Genomic DNA, 24,391 nt, shown 5'->3' with positions numbered 1-24,391 from the left:
GTGTTTTAATTATTTCAATTGGAGATTGAGCAACACTGGCGCTTAGCCAACACTGGTTCGCACTCTTACTCATAGCGCCGTCTGACACGCCCTCCGCCCCTCTACAGCAGTGATCTTCGGTTGACGCCTCCGTCTGCGGCCACGACACAGTCTGCCTGCCTCAATTGTGTATGCTCAATTACAAGATACCCTGTACCAAAATTGGCATTGGGTAGGCACAAAGCTGTATTAGATTCAGTCTAAACATTTGTTTTGCTTAGTATTTGATCTTAGTTTGATAGGTTTTAGAAAGAATGGCATCTCTATAGCGATATATTAGCTGGATATCTATAAACTTTGAGTTCGTTACTTATCTTTAATAAATTCTTAGGAGAGAATTTCGGCAACGTATTAAAACTAAATTTATTAGATAGATAAGTCAGCTAGTCAGCCAAGAGAATAAACATTTAATTTTTTGAACTTTTTATATTAAATAGATTTGTAAATGCTTAACTTTAAAATTCATTATATCATCTATTACAACATATTTCAATATTCTGCAATTAAATACTTAAAATATTGTAAATCAATTTCAAATTCAGTATGATGATATTATTAATTATTTCATCTATTAACTAGTGTATCGAAAAATTACAAAATACGTTGATGTTCTGACGTTAAATATTTGAAATATTGGAAATCTATTTCATTAGTTCGACATTCTACAAATTTCAGCATTATTTAATATATTTGTTCAGTTTATACCCAAATAAGAAGTCAATTATATCATCTATTAGCTAATTATTCGAAAAAGTACATTATATGTTTATGCTCCGACGCTAAATACATGAAATATTGAAAATTTATTTCAATAGTTTGATATTCGGAATGTTTTTAGCATTATTAAATATATTTGATCAGCTTATACCTAAATAAAATATGCATTATTTCATCTATTAGTAAGTATTTCAAAAAAATTCAAATATGTTTTGATATTCAGTGTTTAAATAGAAATTTATTTCAATAGATCGATATTCTGAAAATTTCAGCACGATCGGGACAATAAGTATGTACATTTTTTTCCAAAGTTAAATATGTATGCTAAGTCTAGGGTATTTGCCAGTCGATCACAGTCGTTGTTGTTGCTGTTCTTGGCGCGTGTCTTGGCGTGGGCGTGGGACACTGGCTGCTAACCACAGATCGCTGCTGATTACTTGCTGCTGCCCCATGCGACAGCCACAACGACATCTGGCAGCTCAATTGCCGCAGTGACTGGCGCACAGACTCAGTGCTCAAGACGTGAGAGAGGGAGACAAGTGAAGAAAAGGGGGAGCTGTGGTGGTAGCGGGAGTTGTTCGGTTAAGAATGGGCGGACATATATAAAAAGACTATGACATCATGTTATTATGCAAAGAGACAACGACGACTCTATTGAGAATCTACAAGTCAGACTGGAAGAGAGACACAATGAGAGAGAGAGAGAGAGAGAGAAGCAGAGAGGGGCCAAAGCTTAGTGTGTCAGCGCCTCTGACTCCCTCTCGCTCTCCCTCTCGCTCACTCTCTCCATCTAAGTCTCACTCACTATCTTGTTTGTCTCTCTTTCTCATCTGCATAACTTGAAGGCTTGGGCGATGCTTTCGGCGCTTCGATGATTAATACACCACCTCTGCGCTCCCCTTCTCCTTCTCTCTCTTTCTTCCCCCCTCTGTCTCTCTCTCTCCCACTCTTAGCAGTCGCTGCACTGACTGTGTCTGTGATTAATGCCTAATTGCTTATTGAATGTCATAACAGTAATTGTGAACAATGTAAAAATCCTTCTAAATGCAAATCGTGGCTAAATGTGTCATTCTTTTTTATTTGTTCAGTTCGATCATCGCTCAGAAAATCACATTACTGGACACATGACATCGCATCGCATGGCGATGCCTAGGATCGATCGATCTATCGATCTATCGAACGATCGAACGATGGATCATTAATTAGTTAGCTGGATGCGTGGGCGAATCCAATTCATAAACTAACGAGACAGTTTACCCAACGCATAAAATCACAATTATCAATCATGCCGTGTTTCTTCTTTCCCTCTCTATCCCTCTCTCTCTCTCTCTCTCTTGGCAAATGTGGGTCAATGTAATAATTATTAATTAATCGAGTTAACTCGATAAGCGAGTCAGCTGGACAGCTCAAATCTCGATTGAAAGCCTAGAAAACTGTATTGAAAAATTCTTGCGACTCTAAGGATTTATTTAAAAATCAATTTAAGCCAATTAAAAATTACTATATACTAAATAAATGTTTAAATAGTAAATAAACAACAAATTAATAATAAAAGGAAAAAATACTAAATGCGTAATTTACTATATACAGAATAAATGTAAATATATAACAAATTTATAATAAAATGAAAAGAATACGGATTTCCGTACATTAAATACAGAATAGTAAATAAAATAAATATACAAAATAAATGAATAATAGTAAATTGTAAATAAACAACAAATTCATAATAAAAGGAAAAAATACTAAATATGTAAATTAGTATGTACAAAATAAATACATAAATAGTAAAAGTATACCAAATTTATAATAAACTTAAACAACTACTAAAAGAGTAATCGAAAAAATTAAATTATTGAAAGCAGGTATTGAAAATGTTTTAAACTCTAGTTTAAAAGCTTAATCAGCAACTTTCCTAAGAATGAACTTCTTAGTTGTTAAGTTAGTCAATGCAAATTATTTAATAAAGTGCAATAAATTGACAAAGTAAGCTGCTGGTAATCAGTTGATAATCGATATGTGAAAAAGAGCGTGTAAAAATGGCTTGTGTAAAAATGCAAGTGTGTGTGTTTGACTAGGCGGCGGACCTAGATATTAGTGATAAGTGGGCGTGGTCAGGCAGGTAAGCCTCACAGAAGTTGCTAAGCGATGCTTAAGGTACAGTTGATCAACTGTTGCTCAACAGTTGTGAATGTTTCAATACATTGAAAGAGCAAGCTGCTGGCAATTGATTTAAGTACATGACCTTACACTTGAAGGCATTGCATGCAATGTGTGAGATTAGGCGGCCGAATAAGTTATCAAAGTAGGCGAATGTGATAAGTGGGCGTGGTTGCACTTGCATTTACATAGATACGTTAGTGTATGTGAACCTAGCATAAACTGTTGCTGTCATAAGCAGTTTACATTAAAGTCGATTAATTGATATTACAAATGTTAATTGCAGGAGAAATAATAAGAAAACTACAGTTGGCTGTGAATATACCAAAAATATACCACAAAAATACTAAAATATACCAGAGACTGTACTCATTTTCAATACTACTCACTTGCAATAAAACCGTCTTCTACAAATATACCGAAATATGCCTCAAAAATACTAAAATATACCAAAGCAAGGCAAGAACAAGGAATAATTAAACAACTTAGCAATGTACTAACAAATAAGATAACTACAGTTAGCTGTGAATATACCAAAAATATACCACAAAATACTAAAATATACCAAAGACAGTACTCATTTTCAATACTACTCATTTGCAATAAAACCGTATTCTACAAATATACCGATTTATACCTCAAAAATACTAAAATATACCAAAGCAAGGCTGATCGCATCTACTATGTATCATCTATAATATTCATTTGTTGTAGCAAAATGTTAAACAATTAAAAATTACAGGCATCGAAAGATTAAGACCAACAATTATAAGTGAAGATCAATTAACTATTGAACTTAATAGCTAAAAATGGTAGAATTTTCTTATAAATACAACAGTTCAATGCGATCGATTCTTGAAATTTCTATCAAGTTTCAACTGCACTTTAAAACTAAACGATAGACGAACGCATTTATAACAACTCTTTGCAAATTGTGGTATTTGCTTTTTATCGATGGGGATTGCCCTCTGGCATAATGAAAATAAAAAAAGAGAAAGAAAGAAAACTATTCCGCCCCCTCTCTTGAGATACGCGGCGCTGTCAAGTGGAAGAGGAAATGGGTGCAAGTGTTGCCGGGGTCTCTGAGGCTATCTGCGTTCAGTTTTTTGTTTCATTTTTGCCTTTTGTTTTTTGTTGTTCTTTATTTTTTGTATTTGTTTTTTTTGTTAACGCCAACGCAGCTCATCTGACTGATAGCAACAGGTTGAGAGAAGGTTGAGGGTTCCGTTTTGCTTTTGCTTTTCTCTTTCTTTCAGTTTTCAGTTTTGAGTTTTGAACGATTATTGGTTGCTTGATTGGTTGGTTAGATTGCAGGTGATTTGCAAATCGCCAGCTGCATGACGTCCAAGTTCCAGCAATAGGCGTGCGTCAAGTCAAGGCAGTTTAAAGAGCAGTTACAATGGTTAGAAAACCAAAAAAAAAAACACGAAATGGAATGGAATCGAAAGGAAATCAACGTTGTGATAAATTATAGCATTTAATCGTATCAAATGCTGCTCATAAATAACGAAACGCATTATCATTGAACGTACTATTAGCAATCACAGTGACAAGTCAGATATACACACACAACAACACACACACATACACTTAGAGTGTGCACACTCGCTTGCTTGTAGTAGTAGAAGTGCCGGCTGTAGTGTGGTGTATTTTTAGCTGTGCGTTAAGTGAAAAATTATGCCACCTAGACAATAATAACAACAATTATATTTATTGCAACAATTATTGAGTGAACCGCGCACAATGATACCCTATAAAAATGTGAACAATTAAATGCACAACATGACAAACAATAATTAAACATATTTTACAATGATATTAACTTTCTTATTCGTTTACTATTCAACAAGTGAGAAACAAGAAAGCTACTGAGTGTGCTCGAGAGAGTGAGTGCGGTATTATTCTTAAAATATACCAAATTAATACACCGCATAAATACTAAAATATATTTAAGGCTTTATTGGGTAAATTAATAAAGTACCAAATTCAAAATATACCATAGATTACAATTTATACCACATTTAATAACAAAAAGGCTTAAGTCGAGTGTTTTCAACTGTGAGATACCCCGGCAACCATTTTGAATAAGAGCAAAACAGTGCGGTATTATTCATAAAATATACCAAATTAATATATCTCAAAAATGCTAAAATATGTCGGAATCTGTTTGGTATATTAATAAAGTAGAATATTAAAAAAATATACCAAAAATACCAGACATACTAGATTTAATAATAAAAACCATATTCTACGAATATACCAAAAATATACCGCAAAAATGTTATAATATGGTGAAGGGCATATTTAGTAAGTTAAAATACCACTACATTGAAGATATACCAAAAAGTAGTAAACATACCACATTTGATAACAAAAGAGCTACATTCGAATGTATTCGTCTATAAGATACTCGCTACCTATATTCAATAAAGCCATATTCTACACATATACCGCAAAATACTAAAATTTATACCAAAGGTTATATTTGATATACAGATATTGTACCACACTTAAATATACCGATTGTGAGATACCCGGTACCCACTTTCAATAAAACAATATTCTACAAATATACCACAAAAATACTAAAATATACCAAAGGGTATTTTTGCTATACAGATATTGTACCACACTCAAAATATACATAATACAAAATACATGTATATATTTGTATAAAATTAGTATTTTAATAACACTCAATTGCAATCTCTTATATAAAGGATTATAGACTTGTCTAGGCAGACACCAATTAACTTCTAACCAAGTATTAACTGCAATAAAATATGCAATATTATAACTAATAACTATAGGAAATGTTCAACAGCGACAATTATCACAAAATATTCATAATTGAATGTGGACCATAAAAAGCCAAGTAAAGCTTATACTCAAAGCAGTTTCATGCAGGCAAAGTGAAACAACAAATTAATCAATTCATTGAATTGAATAGAATTCTATCCCCAAATGCTCTCCAAGCATACCCCATTGCAGTGTGTTTTCGGTTTACAGGGCATGCGAACAACATCGAAATCGTTACCAACACAAGTGCAACCTGTGTGATAAATGGGCTTGTCTTGCGGCCAAAAGGCTCAAGATTAGCATTGACCAGGGCGCAAAGCATTCGAGAACCACCGAAACAAGCAAAGTCGATGTCGTTGCCGTTGCCGTTGTCGACTCGCTGTCTACCATTCGTTCTGTGGCATATCAAGCATAGGTTCTCACCAAACTCGATTGAAGGTCAGGTTAGAAGGCGTGGCATGTTTTGGGCATGAAATAACATGAGCTCTCCGAATGCTAGAAAGTATCTTAAGGGCACTGAATGAATGACTCAAAGGCCTTTCGAAAGAGATTTTTTTTTTTTTGGTATTCTTTAGATTGTTCATTTGTAATTTAGAAAACGCGACACTTGATCAATTAATTAAGAAATTTATTTTCAAATTATTGAATTGAGGGAAATTGTGCGAAATGGGAACAAAATATTAAAAATCTGTGACCATTTAAATGATTTTAGTTTGAACAAAGGTTGTGCTAAAATTATATGTGTACACGATGATGATTGAAAAGTCTATTAAATGGCTGTTACAAACAATTAGATGCAAAGCTAAGCATGTTATATATTTTATATATTTTAAAGTTCTTGTCTTACCTTACTTATGAAATACAGCTATCATCTCTTCCTCTTTTAGAAGAGCTGGAAATACAAAAATAAAAAGTTTTATTAGTTAATATTCAAAAAAATACCTCAAATAGTTATATCAAATAATTTTTGGTACACAGAATAATAACTATAGTCTTTATGATTAATGTAATCAGTTGAAAATTGTAGACTTTATTAATAGAATACTTTAGCATGGGGAAAAACGCTGACAATCTGGTATATTTTGTACTATATGGTATATTTTAATTATAGTGCCATTTCAATATACCAAATATAGCATTTGGTATATTTTTAGTATTTTTGTGGTATATTCATTTGGTATGTCAATATACTAAATGTATCATTTGGTATATATTCAGTATTTTTGTGGTATATTAATTTGGTATGTCAAAATACTAAATGTATTCTTTGGTATATTTTTTTTAATATTTGTTGTAGTATTAATTTGGTATATTTTAAAATTAATACCGCGCTGTTTTGCTTTTATTCAAAATGGGTATCGGGTATCTCTCAGTTGATTTATATAAATAAAATGGTTAAAATTGAGAAACATTTGGTGAAAAAGTGGATTCAATTTCTTGAAGTAAATTCTCAAAAAGTAAAAAGTAAATTAAAAACAGAAATCTTTATTCAAATTATTATCGTTTAAATTGCAATTTAATTATTTTTATTTGAGTTGTTTATTAGTGTATTTCAGATACGTAATAAGTAGTTTACATTTTATATTTGATATAAATTTAATTTGTTTATAATAGAGTTTTAACTGCGCAATAAGTAGTTTACGTTTCATTAAAGTTAAGAAATAAAAATTTGAATGCATTGTTCGCAAATGTATGATTAATTTTCTTGTACGCACTTTTCTTGCAGCTGCATAATTGTAAATATTATTGCATATTTATTTAAGGCAAGTTGCACACACACACACAAATACTTTTAAAGTATTTTTAATGTTATGGCAACAAGTTCAGGTGCATGACGCGACATTAGCTGAGGCAATGCAACATTTGGCGCAACAAATGGGATGTGACGGCCAAGACATCGAGAGGTTGGGGAGAGGTGCAGGGGTGCAGTAGGAGGGGGGCAGCGCAATGCAGGTTGCCGCAGGTTGTGACAAGAAAAAAACTAAATAAAATAAAACAAAACAAAAAAGCCGCAAAATCTATGCGAATTGTGAATTGCTGCGCATATTATGTGTGTGCATATGGCCGTCAATCATTGGCATTATTATGTACGATTGCGAATCTACAGTGAAAACCCACTCAGTGGACACCCCCTCCTGGACGGACACTTTGTTTAGATAAAACAATTTCGCCTGCTGTGAGTGGACATCTTTCGTTGAAACTGTTTCAAATAAAATCCAACTACACCCTCTCTTGGTCGGACACTTTGTTTACTATTAAAGGAAACATTTCGCATATATAGAGCTGTCAACTTTCTTTAAAGCTTCTTCAAACATGGATCAAACTAAACCCTCTCGTAGACGGACAAATTTCTTTTAAATAAACGGGAGAACAAGAGTTGAACGGACAAAAAAGATTTTACTAATTTTAATTGAAACTAATACCTTGTGAAAATTCAAAATGAAAACAAAAATTGAACATTCTTTAAGAGAGTTTTCACTGTAGCTTCGAACTGCAGTCAGTCTATCAGTCAGTCAATCAAGGTGCAGCAGCAGTCGAGAGTTGGCATTTTGGCCGTTGGCTAAGGTCAGCATGGCCAACATTGCGTATGAGTAATGTCGGCGCATAAACATACACAAATAGATCGACCAAATGAAATCTCGGATCTTTCAGCCACTGTGCGCAACGCCCACAATACAACACAACACCACACTCAGCAGTCAGCACTCAACACACTCAACGACACTCGCATGCGGCGAATAGTTTGAATAACATGAATATGCTCATTCAGGCTCAGCGAGTAGTGCGCACTTATTAGCTGCAAATCAAATTTCAAATTTGTATTCATATTCAAATCAATTTTAGCCGCAGGTCGTTCCACAGCAATCAACAATCGCAATAGAACAACGAAACATTAACAACAGCAACAACAACAACAACAACTGCAATGAAGAAAAAGGCGCGTCTTTTTGTGCGCCGCTGACGCATTTGAAACGTGTAGCTTATTGAGATTTAGCATCTAGCAGCGTTTTTATTAATACTGCACATGACTAATTGGCAATCAATCAAGTCTTGCAGCGTCTTTTGGCGATTACTAATCATTACAAAACAAAACAAAAAAAAAGACATTGTATAAAATCATTTAATCGAGACTTTGCATAAAAGTGTTGCCGGAGTGCAGAAAAATGGTCAACAGTAAAGTTGCCATATGTTCTCAGTTAAAACTGCTGCAGCCAAGTTAACGCATTTTTGAAATGTTGTGCGCAACCAACTTAACGTCTTTCTTTGCTATGTGTGCAGCCCACTTCACGCGGGACACAGAATATCGCGCCATTATTTTGCGCCAAAAACACACTCACACACATATGTAGATTTAATAGTTTGCTTGGGACTCCTTGGGGCAACAAGTAGTGCGCACTTAATGGCTGCAAATCAAATTTCAATTTCATATGCATATTCAAATAGATTTTGCTGTAGGTCGTTCGACAATCGTAACGAACATAAATAATTAGCAACAATAACAACTACAATTACTTTTTGTACGCCGCTGGCGCAATTGAAATGTGAAGCTTACCAAGATTGGGCATCCAGCGGCGTTAATACTGCACATGACTAATTGACAATTAATCAAGTTTTGCAGCATCTCTTGGCGATTACTAATCGTCGCACACATTCACAATCACAAAAACAAAAATGAAACAAAAAACACTTTGAGTAAAATCACAAGCACAAAAACAAAAAGGAAACAAAAAAAGCACTTTGTGTAAACTCACTTAAAAAAAAAACGACTCCGCCGGTGGAGTGAAGAAAACTGGACTACCGTAGAGTTACCAGGTGTAGTTAAATGTAGTGCAGTATTTTTAAAATATTAGTTCGCAAATTGCGCGCTGCCTAGTTAACTCAATTTGGAATAGTGTGTGAGTAAATTACGCGCTGCCAACTTCACGCGGGACATAAAGAAAACGATTGCTTAGCGCCCCCACACAGACACACACACTCACACTTGCGCTTTAATAGCATAGATCCTTGGGGCAACAGAGCAGAGGGGCAAAGCTCACCTATTGGCTGCAAATTAAAATTTTAAATTTATATTCATATTCAAATCGATATGGCCGCAGGTTAAACAAAGGTAACTACAAAAGCGGACAAAAGGCGCATGTGAATATGCAACTTGTTGTGCGCCGCTGACGCATATGAATTATGAAGCTTACCGCGATTTGACACTTAGTAGCGTTTTTTTATAACATATAGCTAATTGACAGTGTCTAATGGTGATTACTAATCGTTGCAGCTACCACAAAACCAAAAAAAAAAACATTTAAAGCACTTTGAAAAAATAAGCAATCACGACTTTACAGTTAAAAACGCGCTGCCGGACTTAGAAAACTGGTCAAGCTGATAGAGCTGCCAGACGCAGCCAACGTGAAGCAAATTGCGCGCAGTTTTGAAATATGGGTTTGAAGCAGAGCGAGCGCCGAAATGCGCAGTTTTCACAAATATGCGTGCGCAAATTGCGCGCAGCCAACTTCACGCAGTTTTCAAATATGTATGTGCGTGAGCGCAAATTGCGTGCAGCCAACTTCACGCGAGACGCAAAAATGCGCGATTATTTTGCGCGACGCTCCATCGAACATGGCGCGATTTTTTTGTAATTACTAAACAATTAATGAAAAGTTTAAGCAAGATCCAAACACAACAATGTATTCGCCGCGGCAAACATTGCCAGTGCCGCAGCCGCAAGACTTTGGCTTCCCACACACACCATACGACATACAGGAACAATTGATGCAACAGCTTTTTCTGGTGCTGGAGCGCAAACAAATTGGCATCTTTGAGTCACCCACAGGCACGGGCAAATCGCTGACACTGCTGTGCGGAGCGCTCAGTTGGCTGCGCCAACACGAAGAGTTGGTGCGCACCGAGCTGCAGCAGCGCATTGAGCAGGTGCAGCGCGAATTGCGGCAGCTGCAGGCGGCAAACGAGCAGGCGGTGGACTGGATAACGGCACAGGGCGCCACACAGGCGCAGCGTGAAGAGCTGCAGCAGTTGGAACACTTAAGAGCGCTGCTGCAGCAACAGGAGCAACAGCTGGCGGAGGTGAAGCAGCGCAACCGGCAGCAACAACAGCAGCAGCGCAAAGCGCGCAAAGCAAACGAGGAACAATTGCTGCCGGAGACAGCAGATGAGGAGCCGGCGCAGGAGGATGCAGTGAACGAAGAGGAAGAACTGCAACAGGAAGCGGAACGCTTTCGCCATGTGCAGATCTTCTACTGCAGTCGAACGCATTCGCAGCTGGCGCAAATCGTTGCCGAGCTGCGCAAGACGCCGCATGCCACCTGGACGCGTTGCATCTCGCTGGGCTCCCGGCAACAGTTGTGCATCAATGCACAGGTACGTCGCCTGCCACATGTGGCACTGATGAACGAACGCTGCTTGGACATGGCCAGCAAACGTAATCCTTGCATTTACAAAGCGCCAGCCCAGTTGCAGCGTTTAAGCGATGCCGCGTTGCTGCAACCGCTGGACATCGAGGAGCTGGCCAATGAGGGTGCTGCATGCGGCAGCTGCCCCTACTATGCCACACGTGCCGCACAGCCGCAGGCGCAACTCGTATTACTTCCCTATCAGCTGCTGTTGCAACGCAACTCACGCCAGCAACTGGGCATCGAGTTAAGGGGCTCCATCATCATTGTGGACGAGGCGCACAATCTGCTCGACACGTTAATGCAACTGCACAGCAGCGAAGTGCAGCTGGAGCAGTTGCAGCTGCTCAAACAGCAGTTGGCTGGCTATAAACAACGCTATGCGAGTCGCTTCAGTGCCACGCATTTGTTGCGTCTCAATCAGCTGCTGTTTGTGGTGCGTCGCCTGCTGCAGTTGCTCACAGAGTCGACCAGCTTGGAGCCACGTCTGTTGCGCACCTATGAACTGACGGCCGAGGGCGATTTCTTCAACATTGATCTGCACGCTTTGCTCCAGTTTTGCACTCGCACACGTTTCGCCCAGAAGCTGCAGGGATTCGTGCAGCGGGAACGCGAACGTGAGCCGCAGCCGAGCGAGAATCAAGCGCCACCCACGCAGCAGCTGCTGCAGCGTCTGGCCACGCAACATCAACTGCAGCAGCAGCGTGGTCAGAAGCGTAAGCCAGGAGTGGAGCAACCTGCTCCAACACCTGCTGTGCAACAGTCATCGCCTGCTCCTGTCTCTAGTTTGCCGTCGCCTTTGCGCCCGTTGCTCGCCTTTCTGGAGACGCTCACCAGCGATGCCGCCGATGGACGTGTTCTGCTGCAACCCAAGACGGGCACACTCAAGTATCTGCTGCTGAATCCTGCCGAGCATTTTGCTGACATTGTCAAAGAAGCACGCGCTGTAAGTTACCGTTGACTAACTACATAGATTTGAGGCATTCTAAGACATTAACTATAATTCTAGAGGAATCCTTCCGTCTGTCTGTCCGTTTACTTCATCGTCCAGATCTTTGCTTACATAAAAGCTAGAGCTGGCAAATTTGGTTACAATATTTGTAGCTAGGCAAGCAAACAAAATACTGCATGCAAGCAGCTTTAACCCTTTAAATGGGATCTGTCTGTCTGTCTGTCCGCCTGTTTAAGTCTCTTAAACACAGCTTATATAAAAGCTTGAGCTACCAAAGTTGGTCACAATGCTTATGAGCGCTGTAGGCAGCTCAAATGCATTTTAGATCTTAGCCACGCCCACTTGCACGCTCCTCAATGGATAATACTCCACTAAGAAGCTTGAGTTGTAAGTTTTAAGAGTTTTGAGCTTCTTGGTAGCTGCTTTCTTTCAGTTCATGCACATATTTTGTAATCTTTTTTTTTATAATAATCATAATAAGTAAAAAAAAGCTTGTAAAAAATAAGTAACTAAAGCAATTTAAAATGCAGCTGTTCAGTCAGAGCTAACAAATTTGTTTGCAATAGCTGCAGTTCAAGTGCATTTAAGACTTGAGCCACGTCCACTGCAAAAGCTGGAGTGATTCATCTTCCTTTCATATTATATAAGCAATAACCAAAAGAAAGCAACTTAATCCATTTAACCCTCCAAAATGCATCCGTCTGTCTGTCTGTCTTTAAGTGGAGCTCCTCTAACTCAGCTTATATAAAAGTCAGAGCTCTCACACTTAAGACACAATACTTATGACATTACTTAGACTTTAGCCACGCCCACTTAGACGCTCAATTTCAATAAGTTTATTTTACAAACTCAAATTTCATCTATGCCACACATTGAATTCTACTTTATTCATGCTTCAGCTCGTCATCGCAGGCGGCACAATGCAGCCCACAGAGGAATTGAAGTCACAACTCTTTGCTCAGTGCCCGGACCGTGTGGTGGAGCACTTCTATGGTCATGTGGTGCCACCGGATGCAGTGCAGCCCTTTGTGCTCCCGACTGGACCAACAGGCGCGACGCTTTGCTTCAACTACGCACAACGCAGCAGCGTCAGCATGGTAAGTATAGCTGTAAATGACATTCAATTCATTCATGATTAATGACTCCCAATCTCGCACAGCTTCAGGAACTCGCCATGGTGCTGCAGAATCTGTGCAATGTGCTGCCCGCCGGCGTTGTTTGTTTTCTGCCCTCTTACGATTATCTGGACGTTGTTTACACGCATCTACAGCGTAGCGGCACGCTGGCAAGGATTGCGCAACGCAAGCGCATCTTTCGCGAGACTAGCGGCAAAAATGTGGAGCAACTGCTGCAACAATATGCCGAGGCAATTGCTCAACCCAAGGCAACGGGCGCTTTGCTCTTGAGCGTCGTCGGTGGCAAATTATCCGAGGGCTTGAATTTTGCCGATGACTTGGGACGCGGCGTCATCGTAGTCGGTCTGCCGTATCCGAATCGCACGGCGCCCGAGCTCAAGGAGCGCATGCGGCATCTGGACGCACAGTTGGGTCCAGGTGCGGGCAACGAGTATTACGAGAATCTCTGCATGAAGGCGGTCAATCAGTGCATTGGTCGCTCGGTGCGGCATATACGTGACTATGCCTGCGTCTATCTGCTGGACGAGCGCTATGCGAGCGCACGCATTCAACAGAAGCTGCCGCAGTGGATTGCACGCTCGCTGAGCGTAGCCAGCGATGGATTCGGTTCTGTGCAAGCGCGCACGGCGCGTTTCTTCAAGGCTAGAAGCCAAATGGTGTAATGATGGGGAGGCTGCGTGATATCTGTGAAGGAGTGTCCTCTAAAGGAAGGTCTTCCGCTTGATAGTCGACCGGCAAGTTAAGAAGATCTTGAGGCTTCTACCTTTTCTACTTGGTCTTAGAGATCTTTTGTAATCCACTCTAAGACCTTTGCTTCCTCTAAGATATCTGTTGTATTCCCCATTTGGGAGACCATGTCTATTCATTCCATTTATGCATTTGATTGTATTCTTTCTTAAGACTCTTCTCCTCCACTTTAGGAGACTTCTTTCTTTAGGAGACCTCTTCCACTGCGTAAAAAACCTCCTCATTGCCTTAGGAAGAACTCTTCTGTGATTTGTTCTTGTTTTGATGGGGAGGCTGCGTGATATCTGTGAAGGAGTGTCTTCCAAAGGAAAGTCTTCCGCTTGATAGTCGACTGGCAAGTTGGGAAGAACTTGAGGCTTCTACCTTTTATACTTGGTCTTGGAGATCTTTTGTAATCCACTCTAAGACCTTTGCTTCCTCTAAGATATCTGTTGTATTCCCCATTTGGGAGACCATGTCTATTCATTCCATTTATGCATTTGATTGTATTCTTTCTTAAGACTCTTCTCCTCCACTTTAGGAGACTTCTTTCTTTAGGAGACCTCTTCCACTGCGTAAAAAACCTCCTCATTGCCTTAGGAAGAACTCTTCTGTGATTTGTTCTTGTTTTGATGGGGAGGCTGCGTGATATCTGTGAAGGAGTGTCTTCCAAAGGAAAGTCTTCCGCTTGATAGTCGACTGGCAAGTTGGGAAGAACTTGAGGCTTCTACCTTTTATACTTGGTCTTGGAGATCTTTTGTAATCCACTCTAAGACCTTTGCTTCCTCTAAGATATCTGTTGTATTCCCCATTTGGGGGACCATGTCTATTCATTCCATTTATGCATTTGATTGTATTCTTTCTTAAGACTCTTCTCCTCCACTTTAGGAGCCTTCTTTCATTGCCTTAGGAAGACTTCTTTCATTGCTTTAGGAAGACTTCTTTCATTGCCTTAGGAAGACTTCTTTCATTGCCTTAGGAAGACTTCTTTCATTGCTTTAGGAAGACTTTTTTCATTGCCTTAGAAAGTCCTCTTTCATTGCCTTAGAAAGTCCTCTTTCATTACCTTAGGAAGTCCTCTTCTGTGATTTGTTCTTGTTTTCCTAAAGAAATCTCCCCTCAAAGGAAAATCTCTAATCGAATCTCTAATGAATTTGTAGTTTGTAAACGAACGCCAAGCGAAAGTATTAAAATAACAAAAGATTTATTAACAAAGGAATTTTTGGAATTGCAGCATTTCCAGCCAAAGCACCAGCTCCAGCCAGAGTTATTCATCCGGATGAGAATGCGGAACGGTTGTTCCCATCGCCTACTCCGCATCAGTGTCCGGTAAGGGAGCGCCGTCTAGCTGGACTTGCCACGCGAGTATTGGGCAAAGAGGAGATTATAAGAGGGAAAATTGCAGCACTGCATATCGGTGCGTTGCCAATTGGAGAGCGTGGAGTATTCGATCTCCAGCTCCTTCATCGTCTCGTAGGCCAACGATGATTTATTCGCAAATATGGTGACAATGAATTTGCCCGGCTTGAATGTCTTGATCACCTGACTGATCAGACGCGTGTAATTGTCCAAGGCCACGTTGCTCTCGAAGCTCACATACGAGAATTTCTCCTCGGGCGTAATGTGAATGGTCATGTATTCGCCTTTGTCGTTGATGCCATTCATCGAATAACCGCACGGATCGAAGAGAAAGTCATCGATATGCATTTGGGGTAGCAACAGATCAATGCCGGAACTCTGTGTGACCTCTTGACCCGTGGCAAACTTATCTTTGGTAAACAGCGCCATGACATCGTTATCGAGCTGCTGCATCAATATCTCAATCGTCTGATCGGGATCCCCGAAATCAGCGGGTTGCTGCAATTGCAATTGTTGCAATTTCTGATTCGGTTTAACTTCATCCTCCTCCTCCTCTTCGCCCTCCTTCTCGGGTTGACTGAACGTATAGAGATACCAACATTCCTGATTGATTGAGCCCAAGCAATAGGAACGTCCCTCGGGAAAGATGCTGTCCAAATATGTGACCTCCTCGTAGAAGCCTTTGTGCGGTGAATTCTGCACCTCGGGACGTGTGAAATTCTTGCGCGAATAGAAGATATCCGTGATCACTGTATAGCCCTCGACTTGGGCCAGTTTGAGCAATTGTTCCAAGCACTTGAGGGGCGTGGTGGTGCCGCAGGTCTTCAGTATCCAGCGGCGACGAGAGACAAACATGCTGCTCTCGCTGAGCAGGAATGCATCGATATGTTCGTTCTGTGTGAAACTGATTATTTCACATTTGACGTGGCGCAACAGATTCTCCCATTGATTGCGCGTTATGTTGCGCAAATCGCCCGTGGCACGTTCATCGAACCACACTTCCAACAGCTTCTCAACGCCCTCAAAGAAGTGCTCGCTCTCAATCTCCGGCGGCAGCGCTGCAATTTGCAATTGTTGTGCTTGTTGTTTATCCATTGTTTATCGGTTCGGCGGTTCGCTTCAGCGTCTGCTGGATGGAGATGGATAAATGAAGCGCTTCAAATGTTGCCCCTTAGAACTGCCTTTGCTAGTGCTGCCAAAAATATCGATGTTGCCACAACTATCTAGCTATCGATATTGTTTAGATGCTGCTTTTCAAATGTGCTTAAACATCGATTTCTTTCCTTCGCAATAATCGATTTCTCTTTTGCGGGCAAGTAAGCAAATTCATTTATTATTGACAAAATTGTTCTGTAAGTTGAATTTGTTGCTGTTTTATTTCACACCACGGAATATTACTAGAAAATCAATCAGATATGATGCATAATTTACGTTCTTATACACATAAAACGTGTGTAGCTTCACATATTATTGAAATAAAAATAATGGAAAAGTTAATTCACATTATTCACTGAAAGATTTCCGTTAAAAATAAAATTTTTCCGAAAAATTAATGTTTGAAAAACGTACAAAAACAACAACTTGAAGCTCGTTAAAATACCAATAAAGTAGTTTTAACAAATTCTATTATTTTTTATGTTTTATTCTACTTGAATGAAAATATATATTACGTTGCCACACTCACTGTTGTAATTTTTGAAAGTTGATACATTTGTAGATTCCGTCGATGAAACATCAATAACATCGATGTATGAATTTATCGATGTTTCTCTCTCACCTCTAGTGCGGACCACATGTGCGACATTCAAACTGCCTCGAACCGGCTTGCTACATGGCCACTGCTCTTATCAGTAAACAGCTGTTTTACTTTTGCTGCCTTAAGCTGCGCTTAACAGCGGATTCAAACTGTACGATTAAAAATGTAGAACTGTTGGCAGCATTATGCAATTTATTTGCTGCATAAATTATTTGCCTGCTTTGCAGTGTTGACATTATAAGAAGAACTAAGCACCCACTTTTATTTTGAATTTATGTTACACTAATGTTAATAACCCCACCAGCACTATTTGAATTGCTTGCACACTGTAAGCAATTAACAGACAGTGCTTTTAAAACTGTTGGCATACATTGCTTAAATGCGGTATTTATCATTTACTAAAGTTCAACCAATTCTAGCTCTTAAATGAATTTAAGTGTTAAGCTAACACTAAATATAATAATTAAATATTTCATTTAATATAAGTTAATGCATTAACATTTAACATATATTTGGAGCCATTTTTAAATATAAACATCAAGTAACTTTAAGGAATGTTTTAAAATAAAATGTTTTATCTAATAAATATTATTCAAACAAATAATATTGTTCTTTAAGTCATCTATATTTAATAAATAATTGTATATTTATATGAACATTCAAAAAGCACCCCCTAATGTATTAACATAGTGATTAACATTGTGATAATATATTTTGGGTATTTTGAAAAGTCACTTAAGTCATTATAAGCTTACCTGCAGAGCGGTCACACTGTTGCGTTTCGTCTCTGTTGTATGTTGTGAGTCGCGGTCGCCGTCACCGTTAAGCGTTTTAACGTCGTCGTCGTCGTCGTCGTTGCCGTCGTCGTCGTGTTTGCCGCCGTCGCAAAAGCAAATACATACTACTGCATAGAGAGAAAGAAAGAGAGAGAGAAGTGTGCGAATGAACGAACATTCAATGAAATTATGAATATGTGAATTTAAAAAAGATTCATTCTTAACGGCATAAATAAAATTCAAAAAGAACGCGCTGCGCATCAAAGCAGAAAAGTATGTGTAAAATAAAATTGCGCTACGATTTGTTGCGTTTTTCCTTTTCTTTTTTTGTGTGTTGTTTGTGTATCCCGTGTAACCGCTATGTGACTTTGTGTGTGTGAGCGTGCGTGTGAATGTGTGTAAACGTGACTCTGTGTGTGTGTGTGTGTGTAAGCGCGCCTGAGTATGTGTGTGTATGCTTTGGTTGGATGTTTGAAAAAGTGCATTGTAAAAATAGCCTGCAAAACGAATCAATGCAATTGTCGAGCCCAACAACAACAACAAGAGAGGCAGAGATGCAGGCATGCGAGAAAGAGACAGGAGCAGTGTCTTGTCCAAGTTCAAGTCCAGTTCCCCCAGAAGAGTCATCGCAAGTCGATAGCAAGAATGCAACGCGAGTCATCGATAACATTTAGAATCGAATTGCCGACATTACTCCCCCCTCCCCCTGCCCCTCCACCACCCTCTAAAGACAAGCGGCTACAATCACATTAACAACGTTTTTACGTTACCATTTTTTTATTCTTATTTACTTTTCACATGTGCTGATAAGATGACAGTCCCAACATTCAACGTGTGTGTGTTTGCTTACTTTTTTTATTTTTCGTTTTTCTTTCTTCCCCCCTTTTATGATGATGATTATTATTATTATTATTATTTAGTTCCTTTTGCTGTTTTTTTTCCGATGCATGAACAAGATATGCCGCCATTGAACAAATATTTATTAGTAATAGTATTTGGTTGCCTCAATTTACGCTTGGCGGGGCGATAAAACGCTGACGCCAGGCTTAAGAATTTGATTTTTGTTGCCTTTTGCTTTTTGCTTTTTTAGAGGTTGCTCACATTACAAACACTCGCAGCGCATACGTAAGTGGAGCTTCTCACCTGTCTTCCTCCCTCCCTCCCAAACTCCCTAGAAACTTTGGATACAATGACACTTCCAAGTTGTCACCGGAGTTGAAATCGGAGTCGCTCTCGTAGTCAGCGAAACTAGCAAAGCGGTTATTCTCGTTAGTTGTTGTTGTTGTTGTGGATGTTGCATTGGAGTAAAACTCGTTTATTGCTTACCATGTTCAAAGTGGCACACATATTAAAATGCTAACACAACAACAATAAAAACAACATAAAAACTGAAAAGTCAGCAAGAAAAACGAACAAAAGAAAAGTTCAACTTGCATTTGAATTGGCGATGATATCGCTATCGTTATCGTTATCGACTTGTCTTAATCCTCCTCCCACAACGCAAAGAAGATCGTCTATGCACAAGATCCCTCTCTCTTTCTCGCTTAGCTTCTCAACTGCAGTCTGCAGCAGCAGCTTCAGCTAATTAGCTAATAAGAAGAACAGTTAGTCAAGCAGCGAAAGAGAGCGTGTGCAGCCTGAGGCTGAGAGAGCGCAAACAGAAAGATTGAGAGAGAGAGTGTGTAAGAGAGCGAAAAGGAACATTTGTGAGTTTTGTTTTTGCTTTCTTTGGTTTTGCAGGCGAAAAACGTTGCGCAGGTTTTGCACGATTCTCATTCGCATTTGGACCGCAGACGCGGCAACAACGCCAAGCTTGCGAAACGCAACGGAACGAAACGAAACGGCAAATGAAACAACGCCCCGTGGTCCGTTTTCAAATAAAATAACGTGTGTGTGCGCGACGGTAAAAATTATTATTCAGTCAACCAAAAAAGCAAATTGTTGAGAAAGGAAACACGCTAAAAAAAAACAGTTAAATAATATTACAAACGCAGTGCAATTCTAACAACAACAACAATTGATAAAGTGCATTTAAAACGAACGCTGTTGATAAGCAGCTCCTTGCAATTTTTCATACGTTTCATTTCCTTCTTTTTTTTGTGGTAAATCAAAATTTGTGCGCTGTTTTTTTTTTTTTTTTTTTGGATATTTTTTTGTTGATCCTGCGCGTACGAGAGCGAGCGGCAAATCAAAACAAATGTTTTTTTTTGTTGTTGTGTGTGTTTGTTAGTGTGTATTTCCTGTGACAGCCCTCGCTCTCGAGTATTGTGCAATTTTAATGCAGTGTGTGTCAAATTCGGCTGTTTCATTTTTGGGTTTGCGTTTTTCTTTTTTTTTTTTTTTGGGTGTGTGTGAAAAGTGAAAGTGAAAATTTAGCGCACAGCCAACACACACACACAGACACGCACGCACGCACACGCCAGGACACACACACACACACACAGATACGCACTCAGAGTCAGGAACAAAAGCGAATGAGAACAAAGAGAGCGCGCGTCTAGGCAGCAGCAGCAGCAGCGAGAGAGCACAGCGCCACCACTATTGTGTGAGTGAGAGCGAGAGAGAGAGAACGCAGCAGGCTCTGGCTCAGGAATTTGGAATTTGGCACAGCGTGTGAAGCGCACGCATTAACACCCCCAACAAACACAGAGCACAATCCAGCAGCCTCTTCTCTAGTGTTCGTCGTGCTCTCTCGCTCTGGCTTGCGCGTGTGCATGTGCGTGTCTGTGTGTGTGTGTGCGTAAATCTAAGTACGTTCCTCAACTTACATACTACTTCCTCCCCCACTCTTTTTGCTATCTCTAGCATTAGTGAGTGTAATGCGCTAAACTCTCAAGTCAATTTTGCGTTGAAACGAGACGCAGCAGCAGCAGCGCGACGTTTTGTGACGTCAAGAGCAGCAGCAGCGGCAGCACTCCTACACACACACACACACACATGCATAAACACTGACATACACACACACACATACACTGACACACTCATACTCACGTAATAACAATAAAGGATCCCATACCTCCATAAAGAAACGACGCAAGAAAGCGAGTGAGCGAGAGAAGAGAAGCGAGGCAGCACATTGTGTGCGTGCGAGAGCGAGTGAGTGAGTGAGCAACAGTAACAGCAACAACAACAACAACCGACGACAACAACAACAACAGCAAATAGCGATAACAACGTTGCAAAAAGGAGTCATAAAAAATGGAACAGCCGAGCATACTCGTCAAAATCCTGCATTCAATACCGCATGTGAATTACACATTTCGTCGGGTTAATGACACCTTCAATCCGGATAGCGATGTTTACCTCGAGGTGAGTACCATTTGGGGGAAACCCCTAACACACACACACACACACTTACACATAGTTTAGTTTATGTGGTTCTTGTTCTTGGGAGCAGTGGAGTAGGTCTTTAAGTGGGTGCTCCACCAGCACTTGAGACCCGAACTCAGGAACTTGAGAACCCAAAACCGAAACCGTTTCTCGGTCCTCACTCGCTTCCCACTGCACACACACTGCACTTGAAGTGCGCTCCCATTTTACGTTGATTGCGTTTTGATTTGTTTAGGATTTTTTTTTGTGGCCCCCTCATAGTTAGTTTTTTGTTCGTGCTGTTGGTATATTTATTATATATGCCTGCTCCTAATTCTTACGCTCTCTTTGTCACTATTTTGAACCCATCTCCTGCGTTTTTTTTTTTTTTTGCCTACCCGAAAAACAGACGCTCTCATTTACCTGTATGACTCTCTCTCTCTCTCTCTCTCTCTCTCTCTGTCTTTAGCTTTCTCTCCCGCTCTACCACTTAGCTCTTTGCGTTTGTTGTCTCTCTTTCACATGGTTTTTCTTGTTGTTGTTGTTGTAGCTGCAATTGCACACTCACATACACACACACAAGAATAAGAACAACAACAACAAAAACCTCTCAAAGTCGGATAATAAATTTCCGAAATTTTCCCATTTTGTTTACGCCTTTTGTTGTCTGCTGCGGCGCTGTGTCGACGAGCCCTTTTTGTTTCATTCCCACAACGTTCCAACACACACAACGGCGCTGTGCGCCATGTGCGCTGCATGTGCCCAGATTCTTATTCTCTCCTCCTCCTCGTCCTCGTCCTCTTCTTCTTCTATTCCTTCTACTGTTACTCCTTCGCGGACAGCATCTGCACCTTCGACGGTTTATTCGCTGTGAAGAGGCAGCACATTTCACTAAGGGGATTGGTGAATGGTAAATGAAAGATGTTGGTAAATTGGTCGATTGGTAGTTGTCAGTTGGGTTCAATGGATGAGCGGCAGCGGTTAGAGAGGCACACACTTCCGGCTTCCCATTTGTTGTTGTTTGGTTTCTTTTGATTGCCCGTCGCTGTCTCGCTGTGTATCAATAGTACCCAAATCGAAAACAACAAAAAAAAGTGTTCAAACTAAAGACAACCGAACTGGAGAAGCACTCACCTCAATTCGTAAACGTTCGACTGACTGCTGGAATGACTGACTGACTGTCTGTGCCACTGCCTGACTGACTAACTGATCTGTCAATGTAGTTTACCTCTTCAAACCGTCGATTATCGCTCAACTGTCGGCATGATAAGAGACCCCCCAAAAAATACCTTAACGTTGCCAACAACATTGACGTCAACGTGAATGAACACCAACATAAACATACACACACAACAAAAATGAAAGGATGCCGTCGACGTAACCGTTGCCAAGGACGACGCCCAACGGCTATATTTTAGCGGGTCAGCAGCCCTCGGATTTCGGGTGTCGGAAATCATTGGTGATTTTTGCACAAGGTTTTCCCAATGACACACACGACAAAATTCCCCGGCTGTTAAATTTGATTTCAATTAGCATGGCGCATTTTCAGGATTCAGGATTTAGGATTTGGCCAGAGTTGTGTGTGTGTGTTGCCGGTTTTGCGTTACCGAACACCCGATGCCGAGCAACGATGCCATTGTCAAATTCAGGTCAGCTGAGCGATTCCCGCTTTCCTCTCGAATGCTGTAATCTCCTCTCTCTCTCTCTTCTCTCTCCACTCTCCACTCTCTGCTGCTGCACTCTCGAATTGTTGGCTGCCGGCTCGTGTCGTGGCTTTGGCTCGGCTTTGGCTTTACTGCCACTTTTTTTTTTCTACTGCTGCTTCTTTTTGCAATACGGATGTAGGTCAGCTAGGCGCGCTTTGCTGCATTGGGCGTAGTTTTTTACGCGCGTCAGCAAAACCAGAGTTCAGCTAAGTTGAGGTGAGGTGAACTGAAACGCGTCGCTCCAGGTGGCTACGACTTTCAAGCTATTTGCCGGCTATCGACAGCTGTCTCCGTCTCTGTCTGCGTGCTTGGAGCATCCCACATAGCGCCCCCCCATGGGGGTTTAGGGGAGCTAGAGTATTGAGCTAAGTACGTTACATGGGATTACACCGAGTACCCACAATAGGGCTGACAATGAGCTACCACTTAAGCCAATTCTGTTTGCGGTTGGCTGGCAAATGAGCCCACTAAGCTAATCTGCTTATCGACTGGCTCTACTTCCTCTCTTTACTCTCCACTCTCTCTCTCTCTTTCTGTGCCTCTCCCTCGCTCTGTGTTCGTCTGGTCTCAATATAGAAAGTAGAACGCGACATGCCCCAAAGGTAGCGGATGCAACGGAAGAAGAACCCCTAATAGAATCAACAACGAAAAAAACTATATGCATATATATGTATATGTTGATATTGCATAAGGATTTATTACTTGATAGGAAAAGGACGGAAAGACTTAACGAGAGAGAGAAGGGGAGATAAACGTTGAGGGTATTTTACATACTGTTATGCAGTCGGCAACTGCAACAAGAGGGCGTTGTTCAAATGGTCTGCTCAATTCCCTCATTTGGTAATTGTCAAGGCGACAGCTTAGCACTCTTTTCCTCTACACTTTTGTAATTCCAACTATTTGTGAATAACATTCGAGTGTGTCTTAAGGGAAAGTTATACTTTGCTGATTGACGTCAATATCATTTGCTTAATTACCTTCAAGTTGAGACTGGTTAAATGTGTCGGAAATGTATAAGCTAAGCAGCTATGAATTTAAATCGAGATTTCGTGGTATATCATTTACAAGAAAAGGAAGAGAAATTAAATAATATAATAACTATCTTGGAATACTGAACTTAAAATAAAATTTATCAGCTTTATGTAGTTTGTTAGTCCAAACTTAATTAGCTTAGAACCATATTTGTTATAGAAGTAGTGAATTTTTCTGTAAACTGAAGCTCGGTTTATGTTTTCATTCAGTGATATACAAAATTGTAGAGATTTGTGGTGGAACGAAGAGTTTATTGTTCCGCTAGCTCTTTATATTAATCGTTGCTCGACATAAAGAGTTCTTATTCCCTCTAGAGATATTCTTTTATATACCCTAAGGGGTTATTAAGCATACATATATACCAAGCAAGTACTCTAAACGTCTGTAAGTTATGATTGCAGCTAGTCTAGTCTGTTAATTCAAATTGCATTTAATCAGTCACTTGTCACTTGAGGGAGGGATAGGATAGGGAGTCCCTCTTCCTCCGGTGTGTGTGTGTGTTCTACACATTCAGTCGTCAAC

The 24,391-nt window shown here is 40.1% G+C and overlaps 3 protein-coding genes across 3 annotated transcripts in view; 2 read left to right on the top strand and 1 right to left on the bottom strand.

Moving 5' to 3' along the window:
• The first annotated feature begins 10,295 nt into the window (after positions 1-10,295).
• LOC117571376 (ATP-dependent DNA helicase DDX11) lies at positions 10,296-14,162 on the top strand. Its single transcript, XM_034253493.2, has 3 exons — positions 10,296-12,063; positions 12,969-13,166; positions 13,229-14,162. Exons 1-3 carry the CDS (start codon positions 10,393-10,395, stop codon positions 13,865-13,867), a joined length of 2,508 nt encoding a protein of 835 aa, XP_034109384.1. The 5' UTR covers positions 10,296-10,392; the 3' UTR covers positions 13,868-14,162.
• Positions 14,163-15,118: 956 nt separating this feature from the next.
• Positions 15,119-16,491, bottom strand: LOC117571383 (S-adenosylmethionine decarboxylase proenzyme). The gene has a single exon (XM_034253505.2). It carries the CDS (start codon positions 16,383-16,385, stop codon positions 15,276-15,278), a length of 1,110 nt encoding a protein of 369 aa, XP_034109396.1. The 5' UTR covers positions 16,386-16,491; the 3' UTR covers positions 15,119-15,275.
• Positions 16,492-17,824: 1,333 nt separating this feature from the next.
• Positions 17,825-24,391, top strand: part of LOC117573331 (alpha-protein kinase 1) — a 39,630-nt gene continuing 33,063 nt past the window's right edge. Inside the window, 2 exon segments of the mRNA XM_052008247.1 lie at positions 17,825-18,095; positions 20,628-21,131. Of these exon segments, the coding sequence (XP_051864207.1) occupies positions 21,021-21,131 (111 nt within the window). The 5' untranslated portion in view covers positions 17,825-18,095; positions 20,628-21,020.

The sequence above is a fragment of the Drosophila albomicans genome, chromosome X, assembly GCF_009650485.2.
Source record: "Drosophila albomicans strain 15112-1751.03 chromosome X, ASM965048v2, whole genome shotgun sequence".
Lineage (NCBI taxonomy): Eukaryota > Metazoa > Arthropoda > Insecta > Diptera > Drosophilidae > Drosophila > Drosophila albomicans.
Note: the sequence above shows the minus strand (reverse complement) of the source record. Positions and strands in the feature narration are given on the sequence as shown.